A 17,616-nucleotide genomic window follows, 5' to 3' on the forward strand; every position below is an offset into this window, starting at 1 on the left:
CAAGGGTGCTGGAAGTGTGTGATGAACACTGACATAATTATTTTGCATGCTATTGTTTGAGGGAAAAAAAAAAAAAAAAAAATGAGCTGAAAAATTCTGAAAGGTGGGGTTGGGCGGGTGGAGGCTACGGGGGAAGAGGGGAGGAAGAGAGGGGTGGGTGATGGAAGTGAATGAGGAAAGTAATGGGAGGGGAACAAAGAGGGTGGGATAGGGTGGGAGCACATAGAGACCTGGAGTTGTCCCGCCTGGAAGGGTAACATTTTTCAACTTTGATGGGCTATAGCTCATGAACCAATTGGTCAAATGCTCTGGTTTGCAGCAAAAGGTGTGTAAATTCATGTTCTTAGCCTTGGACATAAAACTTTTTACTTCTGTAAGAGATGAAAAATCGGCTCCATATACAGGTTCTCAAGGAAGTTTGGTCAATCGAATTGCGTACCTTAGGGGTTAATATCCCTACTGTTCACCACTGCCTTTCCTTCATCATTCTTCACACACTGCACACTTATGATATCCTTGTTTTCCCTCTCCATCTGATTTGCCACCTTGAATATCACATTCCTCCCTGCCACACTATTTAGGTTATCCAGTAAAAGTCTCTCAGGCTCAGATTATGTCCTGTTTTGCTCTTTTCTAGCACTACACTTGGCAGCCAAGTACCAGTATTCTTCTTTGATATCACCCTTTTTCCATTCCCAGAAAAGCCTTCTTTTCTCCTTAACTGCAGCTTCTACATCCTCATCCCACCACCAAATTACTTTATGTCTTGGGGGTTCCCTTGTCCACCCACACACTGATTCAGCAATTCTCAGGAGATTGTTCTTGACAGCTCTGTACTGTTCATTAACACTTCTGTCGACAGCTTCCTGTTCAGTCACCACTCTACTCATCTCAGTATAGAAGGCATCCCTTACTGCTTGGCTTTTCTACTTCCATATTTTCCTCCAAGGTGCACAGTCCCCCTTTTTCATCATCCACTCCTTAAGTACCATGTAATATGTCAATAGCTTGTGTTGCTGCACATACTTCTAGCTCCCCATAACTTTAACATCCCTCACCAACCATCCATCAGCCCCCCTCACCAGGAAATAATCTATCTGGCTACTATTTCCCTCAGACTCATATTCAATCAACCTCCTCTCTTTTCCTAAAATACATGTTGCACAAAATCATATTCACTGCCTCCCAAAACCTGAGTATCCTTTCCTCTTCATCATTTCTTGTACCAAATGTGCAGCCCCCATGTACCCCTTCATATCCTTGAGCTGCTTCAAAAACATGACCATTTAAGTCCTCTTCCAAAACTACAATCTCATCCTCCCCCATACCACTTAACACACATATTAAGTCCTCCCATAATCAAGTTTTTCCTACATCCATCAATGCCAGCCTGTGGAGCATACACTGATATAATTGAAAATGTGATCCTGACAAACAAAGTTTTCACTACTATTATCCCATCATTCACTTTCATTATTTTCACGACAAATTCTACCCACTCCTCCAGAACCAGCACACCCACACCACCATATCCATCTGCCCTTCCCTGACAAAATATCTTGTACCAACAATCCCCCCCCATCCCCAGCAATCATTCTGGATGATCCTCCCCTATATCTATCCTCTTGTATATGACCAACATCCACCCACCTCTACTCATTACCTCGGCCACCTCCCCTGCTCTACCCCTCAAACTATCCAAGATGCCACCCTGATTCCCTTGGGTGATTTAATACTGTCAGGCTTCTGCTTTATATATATTCATTTTTGGCCAAAGTCATTAAAATTAAATGGATGGAGACAGATCACAGGCCTCACTGACCCGCACAGTCCGAAGTCCAAGTATGGGACCTGGGACCTACAGCCTACTAGCCATGACCAGTGGCTGTGGCAGTGGCCTCAGGGCACCCTGCCAGGACAGCTACTGGAACACGCTCCAAGCATGCCTTGGCACTGTAACTGCCTTGCCATTATGCACCCACTGATAGGGCAACCTCCTGGGGTGCTACTCCCAGGTTCAGGCCCCTCTCTATTGGGCAGAAGAGGCAGCCTGGGAACGCAATGCCCTGTACCCCTTGCTCAGTTCTGAGTCCCATCCCATCCCAGCCCCCAAAATAATGCTGTGTCACACTTCCCCTCAATAGGTCAGCCACTAGGTAGCAAAGGCAGTGTTTTCTGACTGTATGCCTTTGCTGGCATCAAACTCTGTGATGCAGTTGGGTACGTTGTGTGATATGTATAGCGCATGAAGGGTAGTGCATGACATAGTTAATGGAAAGTGTTTGGAAGAGTGTGCTGGTCTACTCATGATGTCAGTGTCATAATGAGAATGTCAGCAAAGGGGGACAGTCAGATATTCTGGAGGCTGGTGAAACAGGAGTTCCAACTCTTCCTATCACCAGTATTCCCATTCTCCTTGGGAGTACCACTCTGAACTCCTGGTGCTAAAGCCTACTCCCTCAGCACATATATTAAACTGCATTTATTGTGTGTGTTTGCCTATCTCTGCTTACAACATTCTAGGGATATTTCTGCTTTGAATCAGACTCTGGTCTGATCTAAATAATTTTCCCCACGAGATTTATTATTAATTGGTTCGCTAGAAATAGCTGAGTACGGCAGTATTCTCTGATCTAATGACCATACTGGATGCGAAGTCACAGTACATACAAATCACCTCTGTGTTGCCCTGTCCTCTGCCATTTGGCTGCCTTCCCTCGAAGTCACCTCTCTCTCTTCTCTCTCTCTCTCTCTCCAACTCGTTCTCGGTTGTCCCCCCCCCCTCCACCTCTCCCTAACTGACATACACTCGTTCAATCATGTCTCTCAATCGCCACTCTCTCCACATGGTAGTACACAGAAACATATTGGCTAAAAGTTCGTATTCTCTAAGGTAAATTAAAAATATTTCTCGCTCATTCAGCCTAAGGTTGTCAAAAATGATGAAAAATTCTCAAGTTGAAAATGGTTAAATGAAAATGGAAGAGTCTCATTATTACTCACACAATGAGTTAAGAGTTATGGGTAAAAATGTTATAATGCAAAAGATTATCAACTGTACACTTACATTATAGAAGACAGAGGGAAAGGTGGTCAGGACAGATTCTAACAGCTCCAACCCAAAGGTACGGGTCATTTCTGTAAGTCCTAGAAGCCACAGTGGCTGGTCTGCATTCACTAGTTGTACTAAGTCCTGAAAATAAATAAATAACTAAATAAATAATTATATATATATATATATGGAGTTGAGAGGTATATGAGGGAGGGGGGTGAGTTGGGGGGAGGGAATCAAATGGTGGGTGACAGAGTGACTTGGAGGCATTTTGTCTGCGGCCACCCTTTGCGGGAGTAGGGCGTCGGGCTATAGATAGATAGATAGATATATATATATATATATATATATATATATATATATATGTATATATAATATATACATATATATATATATATATATGTATATATAATATATACATATATATATATATATATATATATATATATATATATATACACACTAAAATCTCAAATTTCGATGGACATACGTACCCAAAAACCTCATCTAAATTCAAAACATCGAAATTTAAACTGAACTTCTTATGGGAAAAATTACTTTGGCTCTGGGGCCTCCAAACCGAACTACCTAAAATCATGATTTTTTGCCCACACCCCCTGTAAACTTTATGAACTATATTTGTGGTTAAGTAACTGTAGTTCTGCAGTGTATTGCCATACTGTCAGCAAGTGTATACTTGGTGTATTTCTGCCCTTTCCTGTACTGCCACTTCTTTGGTTGCAAAGATTTAGAGATGCCAGGCTGCTCTCGTACATCACCACTGCTACCCAAAGAACCACTCTTGCTTGCCATTTTGAAACAGGTAAGTTGCAATGAAAATACAAAGAAAATACATACAACTAAATTGCAGTGAAAAGCATGTCCACATGTGGTTAGGCTCATACTTTTTCTTATAATTCCCTTCACTTCTAGCATTTTGGTTCGCATCAAAAATATTATCTTTGCTTGTTTTGGTTGGAGTCTGGCCCTGAGAGCATCGAAATTCGCAAATTTGCATTGAAAAGTAAGGTAGGCAGACCACTCCAAAATGCATCGAATTTTGATTCATCGAATTCTAAACTGTCAAAATTTGAGATCTGACTGTATATATATATATATATATATATTTATATACAGAATATATATGTACAGTACCCTCGCATCCAACATGATAATATTGTCATGCACGGGTCCCGTGTTGGACCAAAAACGTGTTGGACAAACAACAGAGCTCATGGGGAAAAATGAATTATGTCAGCAACCCCAGGAAAAGTCACCCTAAATACCTACCATATACATATACATATATTGGTACTACTGTAATTATAATCAAGGGTACTGTACTATGAATGATAACTAACCTTTTAGGATAGTGTTGGTGGGCTTTCTGGGAATGGAAGGTGGTATCCGAGGCTGTAGGTAGTCCTACTGAGTCCCCGGAGGATGGCTGCTGGCATCACTAGCGGGTAATGGCTGCTGCTCCTCCTCAACCTCCCTCATAAATCCTTCGAAATCACACTCAGAATCACTATCCTCGTCTACATCCATGGAAGGTCCTGCTTCTGCCTGTCCTAGCACTCTGTAAACCTTCACTGCTGCCAGGATCTTGTTTTGTTTTTTTATTATGGTCCTCATGCTGGCTTCATTCATGTCATAGGTCTTGGCGATGTCCACTTTCCTCTCCCCTTTTTTCAGCTTCCTCCTCTCGATGATTTCTAGCTAGGTGACCTGAGGGAGGTGCCGCTGCTTCTTGGGGTTCTCAGAAGGCTTCCTTGGCATCGTGAGCAGGGTAAAATGCAGTAGCTAGGGCAGAAAATGCAACGAGAGAAAGCACCTTCCAATGGGAATTATGCAAATGAGTGGCACTGTGGCGGAAAAAGTTTAAACAAAACATCACGTGAGAGCAGAAGCGTTTATAATTGGGCGACATCACGATCGCATCACCATAGCGGGCAGGGGAGGCTACTTGATCGGAAGTTTTGATTGGCTGTCAGCATCACAGGAACGTCCAGTATGACCGAGTTGGACTAGGGGTGATCATGCTAGAGGCAAACTTTGAAGATTTCGCCCACTTCTCGGAGCTCCGTCCATGTTATGCTAATGCATCCGTGTTACAGTACAGGTAATTATTTAAATTGTAATAAATCATCCTAATTTTTTGCTCTCCGTGCTGGACGCGAATCGTGCTGGACGAACACGTGCTGGACACAAGGGTACTGTATATGTATATATATACAGGTAACTCGCACAGAACACGATCTCACGGAACGCGCTCGCAATTATACACGGTAAGGGCTGGGATACATATAAGACAACGTAAGATTAAAAAACCATTATGAAAACTACAAATTAACGCAGGAGAGGCCTTTGAAAGATCAAATCCTCGAACGTCACCGCAGCGCGCGGTTTGTTTTGATTACGTGATGATCTAGGCGGGAAATTATTCAGCGAGTGAGAGATTCCCGAGTACAGTAGCACAGTATTTGTAAGTTAAATATTTACAGTACTGTACTGTTCTGGTAAGTTTATGTGCAACTTAAAGTACTATTAAATAACGTTAAAGCAAGAAATAAAGTCTTATAACCAGTTTACCTGATAGGCGTCAGAATATTGCCTTTTTTATTTGTTCGTTTTTTCCACAGTGCTGTTCAGTATTTGTAAGTTAAATATTTACTGTTCTCGTATGTACTGTACTTGTAAGCACTTAAATAAAGTTAAAGCATTAAATAAAGCCTTGTAACCAGATAACCCGAATTATATGATTACCCATGATCGGCGTCGGAATATTGCCTTTTTTGTTTGTTCGTTAAACTCTTACTGTACTGCTTTTCTACAGTACTGTATTTGTAAGTTAAATATTTACTGTTCTGGTATGTACTTGTAAGCAATTAAAGCATTAAATAAAGCCTTGTAACCAGTTAACCTGATTTATATGATTACCCATGATCGGCGTCGGAATATTGCCTTTTTTTTTTGTTTGTTCGTTAAAGACTTATAATAAGAGAAAAATACATTTTTGTCTTGGTATCTTTACCTATTTGCTCAGGTTTGCTGTAATGGTTTGCAACTTGTAGAAAACTGTGAAAACTTTCGGGAAGTGAACGAAAATCTGGGACATGACCTTGACTTCATCGTCTCATGTATCATCTGTCAGTTCACCACCGGCTATCGTGATGAGTGGATGTACGATTTTTTCACTCGTGGCCATGCCTAACCACACATAGTTACACCCATTATCTCGACCCAGACAGAAAATACAACCTTTTTCCTCCCTTGCAAAACACAAACAACCACCCTGTTTACGAGACAGCAATATATATTGCGAAAATAACAAGGTAAAATGATAAAGATGAACGTAAAATGATTGAGAAAGATGAACATGTTATGACGGAAGAAATACGTTTTCCCTGTCTGTAAACGTATTTATTTCTGCTTTGTATCTGTATTCGTAATAATTAGACTTATTGTTAGTTCTGAAACTGCATTACGATTCTATTTTTAGCCATACTCGTGGTGTGGGAGCTGGAAGTTGTGACACAACTTCCTTATTGCTAATCGGACTGACCCTCCACTTTATTCTCCCGAGGCAGAGTCTAGCCTTGGAGGACGTGCAGTTTTCTCATTTAGGACTGAAAATTCAACTCTTTCGCTCCCTTTTCCAAGCATGGGCACAACGATAACGTAAAAAATAACTCGAAACTACCATAAACATATATCAAAAAGGTGAAAATGTATTCATAACATTTTTTTTTTTCCAGCCATTCCTAACAGATTATGTACTGAAATCATTCGCTATCACAGCACTGCATTTCTAAATTAAATATGTACTGTTCTGGTATGTGCTTGTAAGTTAAAGCACTGGTACCAGTTAACCTAATTTATTACCTATGATCGGCGTCGGAATGTTTCCTTGTGTTTACGTACAGTATTTGTGTGTTGAAGTTTTGCTCAGGAGTACTGTATTTGTGAGTTATAACATTAAATAAACCTTCTAACCACTTAAAGTGCTTTCTAGTGACAGATAACAGCAAAACAACAAATTTGGGGGGTCTAGGGAGCAAAATACGGAGTAGTTTAAATATACGCGATTTCGCACCTAACACGGCACGGTAGGAACGAAACCCTCGTGTTCCGTGCGAGTTACCTGTATCCTGGTAACTCGCACGGAACACGATCTCACGGAATGCACTCGCAATTATACACGGTAAGGGCTAGGATACATATAAGACAACGTAAGATTAAAAAAACATCATGAAAACTACAAATTAACGCAGGAGAGGCCTTTGAAAGATCAAATCCTCGAATGTCACCGCTCGCAATTATACACGGTAAGGGCTGGGATACACATAAGACAACGTAAGATTAAAAAACCATCATGAAAACTACAAATTAACGCAGGAGAGGCCTTTGAAAGATCAAATCCTCGAACGTCACCGCAGCGCGCGATTTGTTTTGATTATGTGACGATCTAGGCGGGAAATTATTCAGTGAGTGAGACATTCCCGAGTACAGTAGCACAGTATTTGTAAGTTAAATATTTAGAGTACTGTACTATTCTGGTAAGTTTATGTGCAACTTAAAGTACTATTAAATAACGTTAAAGCAAGAAATAAAGTCTTATAACCAGTTTACCTGATAGGCGTCAGAATATTGCCTTTTTTATTTGTTCGTTTTTTCCACAGTACTGTACAGTATTTGTAAGTTAAATATTTACTGTTCTTGTATGTACTGTACTTGTAAGCACTTAAATAAAGTTAAAACATTAAATAAAGCCTTGTAACCAGTTAACCCGAATTATATGATTACCCATGATCGGCGTCGGAATATTGCCTTTTTTGTTTGTTCGTTAAACTCTTACTGTACTGCTTTTCTACAGTACTGTATTTGTAAGTTAAATATTTACTGTTCTGGTATGTATTTGTAAGCAATTAAAGCATTGAATAAAGCCTTGTAACCAGTTAACCTGATTTATATGATTACCCATGATCGGCGTCGGAATATTGCCTTTTTAGTTTGTTTGTTAAAGACTTATAATTAGAGAAAAATACATCTTTGTCTTGGTATCTTTACCTATTTGCTCAGGTTTGTTGTAATGGTTTAGATCATTTGATGCAATGCAAATTGTAGAAAACTGTGAAAACTTTCGGGAAGTGAACGAAAATCTGGGACATGAGACTGACCTTGACTTCACCCTCTCGTGTGTCATCTGTCAGTTCACCACCTGATATCGTGATGAATAGATGTACGATTTTTTCGCTCGTGGCCATGCCTAACCACACATGGTTACACCCATTATCTCGACCCAGACAGAAAATACAATCTTTTTCCTCCCTTGCAAAACACAAACAACCACCCTGTTTACGAGACAGCAATATATATTGCGAAAATAACAAGATAAAATGATAGAGAAAGATGAACATGTTATGACGGAAGAAGTACGTTTTCCCCGTCTGTAAACGTATTTATTTCTGCTTTGTATCTGTATTCATAATAATTAGACTTATTGTTAGTTCTGAAACTGCATTACGATTCTATTTTTAGCCATACTCGTGGTGTGGGAGCTGGAAGTTGTGACACAACTTCCTTATTGCTAATCGGACTGACCCTCCACTTTATTCTCCCGAGGCAGAGTCTAGCCTTGGAGGACGTGCAGTTTTCTCATTTAGGACTGAAAATTCAACTCTTTCGCTCCCTTTTCCAAGCATGGGCACAACGATAACGTAAAAAATAACTCGAAACTACCATAAACATATATCAAAAAGGTGAAAATGTATTCATAACATTTTTTTTTTTTCCAGCCATTCCTAACAGATTATGTACTGAAATCATTCGATATCACAGCACTGCATTTCTAAATTAAATATGTACTGTTCTGGTATGTGCTTGTAAGTTAAAGCACTGGTACCAGTTAACCTGATTTATATGATTACCTATGATCGGCGTCGGAATGTTTCCTTGTGTTTACGTACAGTATTTGTGTGTTGAAGTTTTGCTGTGGAGTACTGTATTTGTGAGTTATAACATTAAATAAACCTTCTAACCGCTTAAAGTGCTTTCAAGTGATTACCAGTGACAGATAACAGCAAAACAACACATTTGGGGGGTCTAGGGAGCAAAATATGGAGTAGTTTAAATATACGCGATTTCGCACCTAACACAGCACGGTAGGAATGAAACCCACGTGTTCCGTCGAGTTACCTGTATATATATATATAGTAATCACTCTAATATCCGGACGCCCAATATCCGAACATCCCCACTACCCGGACATAATCGTCCCGGGATCCAATATTCCCAAAATGATCCGAAACCCCCCCCCCCCAAAAAAAAGAATTTTTCCCGCCTGTAATTTGAACTTGCCGCGTGCGGCGCGGGAGAGCATTGATGTGGTGCGTCATTCCTCCGACATCCGATAGAGCACCGCTGCATCTTCCCCACTTTCCGCCTGTCTCTCGCCGCGAGTGCACGCTCGTCATTATGGCTGCCCACGTGATCGCTTTTGTGATGGTGCCTTACCTGCTGCAGGGACTCCTGCTGCTCTCGGGCCTCCTCTTAGTGTGTGTGATGATGGCCCCGCCACCTGAGAAAAGGAAGAGAGTGGTGTTGACTCTGGAGAAGAAGCGGGAGATATTGGAGAAAGTAGATGCGGGGTGGTCTTCTTGCCGCATTCTCCGCAAGTTTAACCTGGCCCGGTCTACTTTGTTCAATATTAAGAGATTCCGAGACAAACTCATGCAGTACATGGCTGACTTCTCGTTGAGAAGCAAACACAACGTGGAAAGGAAGGTTATGTTTACCCCCAAGTTTGCAGAAATCGACCGATCCACGTTGATTTGGTATCGACAACAACGTGCTGCTGGTGTGATGGTACGTGGAACGGAGCTGAAGCCTGCTGCTGAGAAATTCGCCAGGCTTCACGACGCCCTAAACTTCAAGGCATCCGAGGGTTGGCTCTTTGCGTTCAAGTTACGGCATGGCCTTACCAACCGTAAAGCACATGGCGAAGCATTGTACGCTAACGAGGATGGAGTTGACGAGTTTCGGCACAAGGTGAAGGGCTTGATCGACAGGGAGGGTCTCACTCTCGGTCAAGTCTACAACGCAGACGAAACTGGCCTATTCTATCGCTTGCTGCCAACGAACACTCTAGCCGAGGAGACGGAGAAGCGTGTACCTGGCCGCAAGCTCTCCAAGGAACGGATATCTGCTTTGTGTTGTGCCAATGCTAACGGCATGCACCGGCTTAAGCCCGTTGTTGTTGGTCGCGCAAAGCAGCCTCGGTGCCTTCGTGGGGTGATGGATGTCCTTCCTGTCATCTGGTACCATTCTTTGAAGGCATGGTTCACAGCTGTGATCTTCAAAGACTGATTCCACCGCCACTTCGTCAAGGAGGTCATCCATTACCAGATGAAGACACTGGGAATCCCCCGCGACACACGAGGCAAGCGGACTTTGGAACACCTTCGCCGCTACAACATCAAGTCTGCACTGTACAACTGGGCTAGTGCATGGAAGGAAGTCCCTGTGAAGACTCTGGGAAATGGTTGGTCTGGTCTGCTTCTCGGAACGGATGTGGAGTACGGTTTTCTAGGATTTGACGCGGATGACTTCCATGCACGGCTACGTACGCACGGCAACGATGTAGATGTGGACGATGTTCGTGAGTGGTTGGATGACGACGAGGGCGATCCTGGGTATCAGACATTGTCTGATATTGAGATTGCGTCTTCAGTTGCAGGTGTCAGTACCGAACTTGAAGATTCCGACGATGAAGACGACGATGATGCGGACTCCTCTCAGCAGGACACTACTCCAGCCATCCCCAAGCTGAGCGCACTCCGGGAACATCTAAAGTTCGTCCTAGACTACCTGGAACACCCGGACTTCGACAGGGAGATGGGGCCCTTGGGACTCGTGGAGGAAGTGCATGCTTTCAGGCAGCACATCATCAATCGTCAGAATCGTCGGTCATTGCGTCAATCAACCATTGACAGTTTTTTCAGGCCCGTGATCCCCGCTGTGCCCAGCCCTGGCCCCACTCCGTTGTCTCCCCAAGACAGGCCCTCATGCTCCAAGCCACAGCCCAGCACATCAGCCACGGTGGAGTCAAAGCTCGACATGAGTTTGCGGCTGTCTTCAGAGTCGTCTGCAGTGGGTACGCCATCACCACGACCCAGCGATGCACCCCTAGGTCACCTGCCAGTGATACTCTTGGACTCTGACAGTGAATAAACAGCAAGAACTTCTCCACTAGACCACATGGGAATTTAGAGTGTTGTGCAGTGAAAAAAACAGTGTGTTGTGTTAAGGATTTACAGTTGTGAGAGAAAAGACTCAATTGGAAAAAAATTTAACGTAAATAGACTTGTCTGTTTTGGCTTTGGAAAATTATAAGAATGGGAAAAGTTAAAATGCAACACTTAGTAAGTTACAATGGAGCATTAGTTAGACAAGAGTGCACACTGTGAAGAGAACAGACTTCTGTGTGCGATTGACTAAGTTCAGTGCAAGACTTCAGGAACAGTGTACTGCAAGTGCTTCAGGAAAACCTTCTTACTGTCAGAGTCCGAGAGGAAGCGGTTATTCACCGAGGTGGCCATGGACTTGCTGTAAGTAGGCAGAATGTTTCATACTGTACTTTTTTCCATACTATACTTACCTCATTTCACTCTTTAATGTCCTTTATTGGTGTGAATAGGGTGTTAGGAGCTATGCATGTGCAGTTGGAAGGTGTTTTTCTGAGTTAGGCTAGGTTAGGGTCCATAAGTACCAGTCCAGGAGCCAGTCACCAGAATGTTTATTAATGTATGAACATACTTCTAAACCCTCATTTTATGTTTCTTTTGCATTTATTTCAGTCATTTATGTGCCTTATTGGTGTGACTTGGGTCTTAAATAGGTGCTATGCATGTCCAGAGGGAGTTGTATAGGTGTTTCTCTGAGTTAGGGTCCATAAGTACAAGTCCATAAGCTGGGGCCCAATATCCGGACAGGACCACTATCCGGACCTACCTATGGCTCTATTACGTCAGATATTGGAGTGATTACTGTATATATATATATACAGTACACAGCAACCTCTTACACACAGTCATTTTGTTGTGTTACTGATGAGTTCTGTGCAATTGGGTTTCATATCTACATTCGTATCATCTTTTTGAGTAAGAACAGGGCTTTCTTGAAGCTTGTCATAGCCTTAGTTTTCTGAAATTTAATATTTGCCAAATACCGCCATTTGACATCTGAGTAAGAACAGGGCTTTCTTGAAGCTTGTCATAGCCTTAGTTTTCTGAAATCTAATATTTGCCAAATACTGTACCGCCATTTGACATCTGAGTAAGAACAGGGCTTTCTTGAAGCTTGTCATAGCCTTAGTTTTCTGAAATTTAATATTTGCCAAATACCGCCATTTGACATCTGTTTCCATATGTCATAGGCGACTGTCCTCATGGTGGGATAAAACATAGCTCTTTTTTCACTAGCTGCGGTGAAGGTGGATGTGCATACGGTTCATTTACTAGACCACTGTGGCCATTAACCAAGGTTTTGAAGTCCAATACTTGCACGATTCATATGATGTACCTTGATTTATACAATGAGGAAAAAATTAATAAAGACAATTACAAGTTAGCCTAAAACTTGTGCTGCTATATGAGTGTGATTATACTACTTCTTTCACTCTGAGGATGTAAATCTTTTATTCTTTATTCCGACGACTTTGTTCAGCTTAGAGGAGACTGAACTGGACATTGATACAGCTTCATTAATCCCATTCAGTACAAGTATTCTAAATGGTAAAATTGTTAGGCAGCAAGAATGAAACTAGGTATATCATCAGACTGAAAAAATTAGGCTTCTGACATCACTTTCTCGTTCAGAGGCTCAGAGGCTTACCTGATCATCATCTGGTACATTATCTATCTATCTATCTATTGCCAGACGCCTCAATCCCGTTTGAGGTGGCCACAAACAAATCGCCTCCAAGTCGCCCTATCCCCCGCCATTTCACTGCCCTGTTCCCAACTCACACCCCCCTCTCTCATATACCTCTCTACCCCATCCCTCCATGTCATCCATCTCTGGTACATTAAATGATTTTTTTTTACCATCCCTTCCAAAAACTGAAGGAACATATATGATTCTAAATGGCCCTGGAGACTTGGTACGACTTCTATCTATATTACAAATTAATATCCTTTTGTACGTTACATATACAGTACCATATATATATATATATATATATATATATATATACACTATACTTTTTTTTTTTTATGCGAGGAAGAAGGAACCAAAGGCCATGAGCCCGCAGTAACAGTTCCCTCCAAGAGAAAAACAAAATACAATAGAGAGCCAAATTCAAGATCCGATCATTTTGAGATGCCTGGACACACTGCATTTGAAAGACTGGAGATCATAGGCAGCAGGAAATACAGACAGAGGGAGACAGTTCCAGAGCTGACCTGTTGCATAAATGAAACACTGGGAGTAACGGTTAACTCTTGCATTAGAGAGTTGGACAAAAAAAGGATGAGAGTTTGCTGCCAGACGGGTGCTACGTGCCCGACGTAGAGGTGGAGGAATGCAAGCAGACAGTTCAGAGGAGCAGTGACCATTAAAGTAGCGATAGAAAAGAGATAAAGATGCAACAGTATGGCGAAGAGACAGAGGTTGAAGGGAGTCAGTAAGAGGAGGAGAGTAAATGAGACGAAAAGCCTTTGACTCCACCCTATTGAGAAGAGCTGTATGTGGGGAGCCTCCCCACACATGAGAGTTGTACTCCACACAGGGGCGGATAAAACCCCTGTATAGAGTCAACAATTGTGCAGGGGTAAAGAAAGAGCGGAGTCGGCTTAGCACACCCAATCTCTTGGAAGCAGATTTTACAAGAGATGTAATATGATCTTTCCAAGATAAGTCCCGTGCAAATGAAACCCCAAGCATGTTCAAGGATGATGTAGGATTAAGATGAATATTATTAAACATTAGTGGGTACCGGTATGCCTGTGGAAGATTTTGTCAGGTTGATAGGTGTAAGAACTGAGTCTTAGATGCATTAAAAACAACAAGATTATTTTTACCCCAGTCAGAGATACGAGCCAAGTCAGACATTAGGTGTGCCATAGCCTCATCCCTTGTTTGTTGAAGTAACTGTTGAGATGGGCGTTGCAGGAACCGAATGGAAAGGTGAAGGGTGGAGTCATCAGCGTATGAGTGGATAGGGTTAGATGTACAGCTTAGAAGATCATTGATGAATAAGAGGAAGAGAGTTGGTGATAGGACAGAGCCCTGAGGAACACCACTGTTGATAGATCTAGGAGAAGAACGATGGCCGTCTACAACAGCAGCTATAGAACGACCAGAAAGGAAGCTAGCGATGAAGGCACAGATAGAAGGATAGAAACCGTAGGAGGGCAGTTTGGAAATTAAAGATTTATGCCAGACTCGATCGAAAGCCTTTGAGATGTCAAGTGCAATGGCAAAGCTTTCGCCAAAGTCCCGAAAGGAGGATGACCAGGAGTCTGAAAGGTAGGTGAGAAGATCGCCAGTGGAGCGTCCCTGACGGAACCCATACTGACGATCGGAAAGAAGGTTGTGATAGGAAAGATGCCTTAAAATTTTTCTATTAAGAATTGACTCGAAAACTTTTGAAATACAGGACGTTAAAGCAATTGGACGATAGTTGGAGGGTTGGGAGTGGTCACCCTTCTTTGGGACTGGCTGAATGAGAGCAAACTTCCAGCAAGAAGGAAAGGTACAAGTTGACAGACAAAGGCGAAAGAGTTTACCTAGGCAGGGTGTAAGCACAGAAGCACAGTTCTTGAGAACAACAGGAGGGACCCCATCAGGCCCATATGCCTTGTTAGTACTGAGGCCAGTGATGGCAGAAAATACATCAACTGAAGAAATTTTAATGTCAGCTATGAGGAAGTCAGAGGGGGGAAGTGATGGAGGAACAGCACCGGAATCGTCTAAGGTAGAATTGGAGGAGAAAGTCTGTTTATAGTAATCACTCCAATATCCGATGTAATAGAGTCAAAGGCATGTCCGGGATGTGGGTCCATCCAGACAGTGGGCCCCTGCCTCCTGGACTAGTACTTACAGACCCTAAGCCAGTCTAACTCAGAAAACCACCTACATAACTCTCAACTGGACATGGATAGCACCTATTTAAGTCCCTGTTCACACAAGTAAGGAACAGAAAGCATGAAGTATATGAAAAGGAACCAGAAAATGAGGAATTAGAAGTGAGTATGGAAAATATTTAGCAGTGTACAGCACAACACGTCTGTGGCCGTTTGTTACGAAGGTTAACTCGCCTCCTCTAAGGCTCTGGCAGTGGTGAAAATGCTCTTGATGCACGTACAGTAATCCAGTGTTGTGCAGCACTTCATCCTTTGCACTACAAGTTATAATTGTTTAACACTGCACAAGGTAGGGTAGTGGATGTTGGAGTGGCCCTGGTGAGAGAGGATAGTGTTTGGAAACTCCCTGTATTGTTGTTTGAAGATGATACTGAGTTGTTGAGTGAAGATGAAGGGGAGCTGCAAGGCTTGGTGGATGAGTTTGGGAGAGTGTGTAAGAAACGGAATCTAAAGATGAACGCAGGGAAGAGTAAAGTGATGGTCTTTGAGAGAGGTGAAGTCAGTGAATGTACAGCAAGGTTGGATGGTGAGGAATTGGAAAATGTGAGTACGTTTAAGTACTTGGGTAGTGTGATGAGTAAGGATGGAGATTTGGAGGGTGAAATGCTTGAAAGGGTACAGCAGGGAAGAAAGGTTGCTGGTTCTTTGAAAGCAGTGATAAGAAACAGGGAAGTGAGCATGGAAGTGAAAAAGTTACTACATGACAGTATTGTGATACCAACTCTAATGTACTGAAGTGAAGCTTGGACGTTGTTGGAAGGACACAAGTCAAGAGTGAGAGCAGTGGAAATGAGTTATTTAAGAGGAGCCTGTGGAGTCATAAGGAGAGACAGGCTGGCGAATGAGGATATAAAGGAGCGTTGTGGTGTTGATGTGGATGTGATAGGAAGTGTTATGAGGAACACACTGAGGTGGTTTGGCCATATGGAAAGGATGGAGGGTGAAAGACTGATGAAGAGAGTGTATGTGGGTGAGGTGGAGGGGGGAAGAGGGAGGGGGAGGCCGAGGATGAGATGGAGGGATGGGTTGGAGAGGTATATGAGAGAGGGGGGTGTGAGTTGGGAGCAGGGGAGTGAAATGGCGGGGGACAGGGCTACTTGGAGGCGATTTGTTTGTGGCCACCCCAAACGGGATTGAGGCATCTGGCAATAGATAGATAGATAGACAGATTCTGTTCTTACTTGCACCATGCCAGTTTCAACTGTCAGTTTGCACTCAGTACTTAAACTCTGCACTCTGAATTCTAATTTCATAACACTGCACAACACTGTAAATTTGCATGTGGTCTTGTGGCGAGGTATTGAAGTTTATTCATTGTTTATTCACAAAAATGAGCACATGCAGCATCCACTGCAATGAGCATCTAGTCAGGATGGTAGTTAGGTGGTAACTGAGGAGGGGGAAGCAAGGGGTGGGCGTAAACAAAGCTGTTCGGCGCTGCGCGCCAATTTCAAAGTACGGTTTAAATTTTTGGTTTTTTTTTTTTTTTTTTTTTTTTGGGGGTGGGGGGGGGGGGGGGGGGGGGCAAAGGCCTGAGCCCAAAAGGTCCAGGTAGTGGGTGTGCATCTGGATAATAAAGGGATTACTTACTGTGTGTATATATATATATATATATATATATATATATATATATATATATATACAGTATATATATATATATATATACAGTATATATATATATATATATATACAGTATATATATATATATATATATATATATATATATATGTATATATATATACTATTTTTTTTTTTTTAATGTAACGAAGAGGGAACCAAAGGCCAGGAGCCTGCAAACTGTTCCTTCCAAGAAAAAAAACAAAAACAATACAACAGACAGCCAAATTCAAGACCCATTCATTTCAAGATGCCTGGGCACACTGCGTCTGAAAGACTGGAGATTATAGGAAGTAGGAAATACAGACAGGGAGACAATTCCAGAGTTGACCTGCTGCATAAATGAAGGACTGGGAGTAATGGTTAACTCTTGCATTAGAGAGAGAGAGTTGGACAGAAAAGGGATGAGAGTTTGTTGCTAGACAGGTGCTATGTGCCTGTTGTAGAGGTGGAGGGGTGCAAGTAGACAGTTCAGAGGAGCAGTGACCACTGAAGTATTGATAGAAAAGAGATAAAGATGCAACAGTGCATCGAAAAGACAGTGGTTGATGGGAGCTAGTAAGAGGAGGAGAGTTATTGAAATGAAAAGCCTCTGACTCCTCCCTACTGAGAAGAGGTGTATGTGGCAAGCCTCCCCACACATGAGAGTTGTACTCAACACAGGGGCTAATAAAACTGATGTAAAAGGTCAACAACTGTGCAGGGGTAAAGAAGGTACAGAGTCGGCTTGGCACACCTAACTTCTTGGATGACTAGTGCCCCTCCCCGTAAAACAAATAACTCAAAGTTTAATGGCCACCC

At 42.4% G+C, this 17,616-nt stretch overlaps 1 protein-coding gene across 1 annotated transcript in view; it reads right to left on the bottom strand.

The window, feature by feature from the left end:
* LOC145414995 (protein MON2 homolog) overlaps positions 1-17,616 on the bottom strand; it is a 570,120-nt gene that overhangs the window by 500,875 nt on the left and 51,629 nt on the right. The window contains exon 6 of the mRNA XM_080284414.1: positions 3,068-3,193. Coding sequence (XP_080140540.1) covers positions 3,068-3,193 — 126 coding nt within the window. The remainder of the gene's footprint in view (positions 1-3,067; positions 3,194-17,616) is intronic.

This window comes from Coenobita brevimanus, chromosome 101 (assembly GCF_032717465.1).
Source record: "Coenobita brevimanus isolate Jiangsu-jjx chromosome 101, ASM3271746v2, whole genome shotgun sequence".
Taxonomy (NCBI): domain Eukaryota; kingdom Metazoa; phylum Arthropoda; class Malacostraca; order Decapoda; family Coenobitidae; genus Coenobita; species Coenobita brevimanus.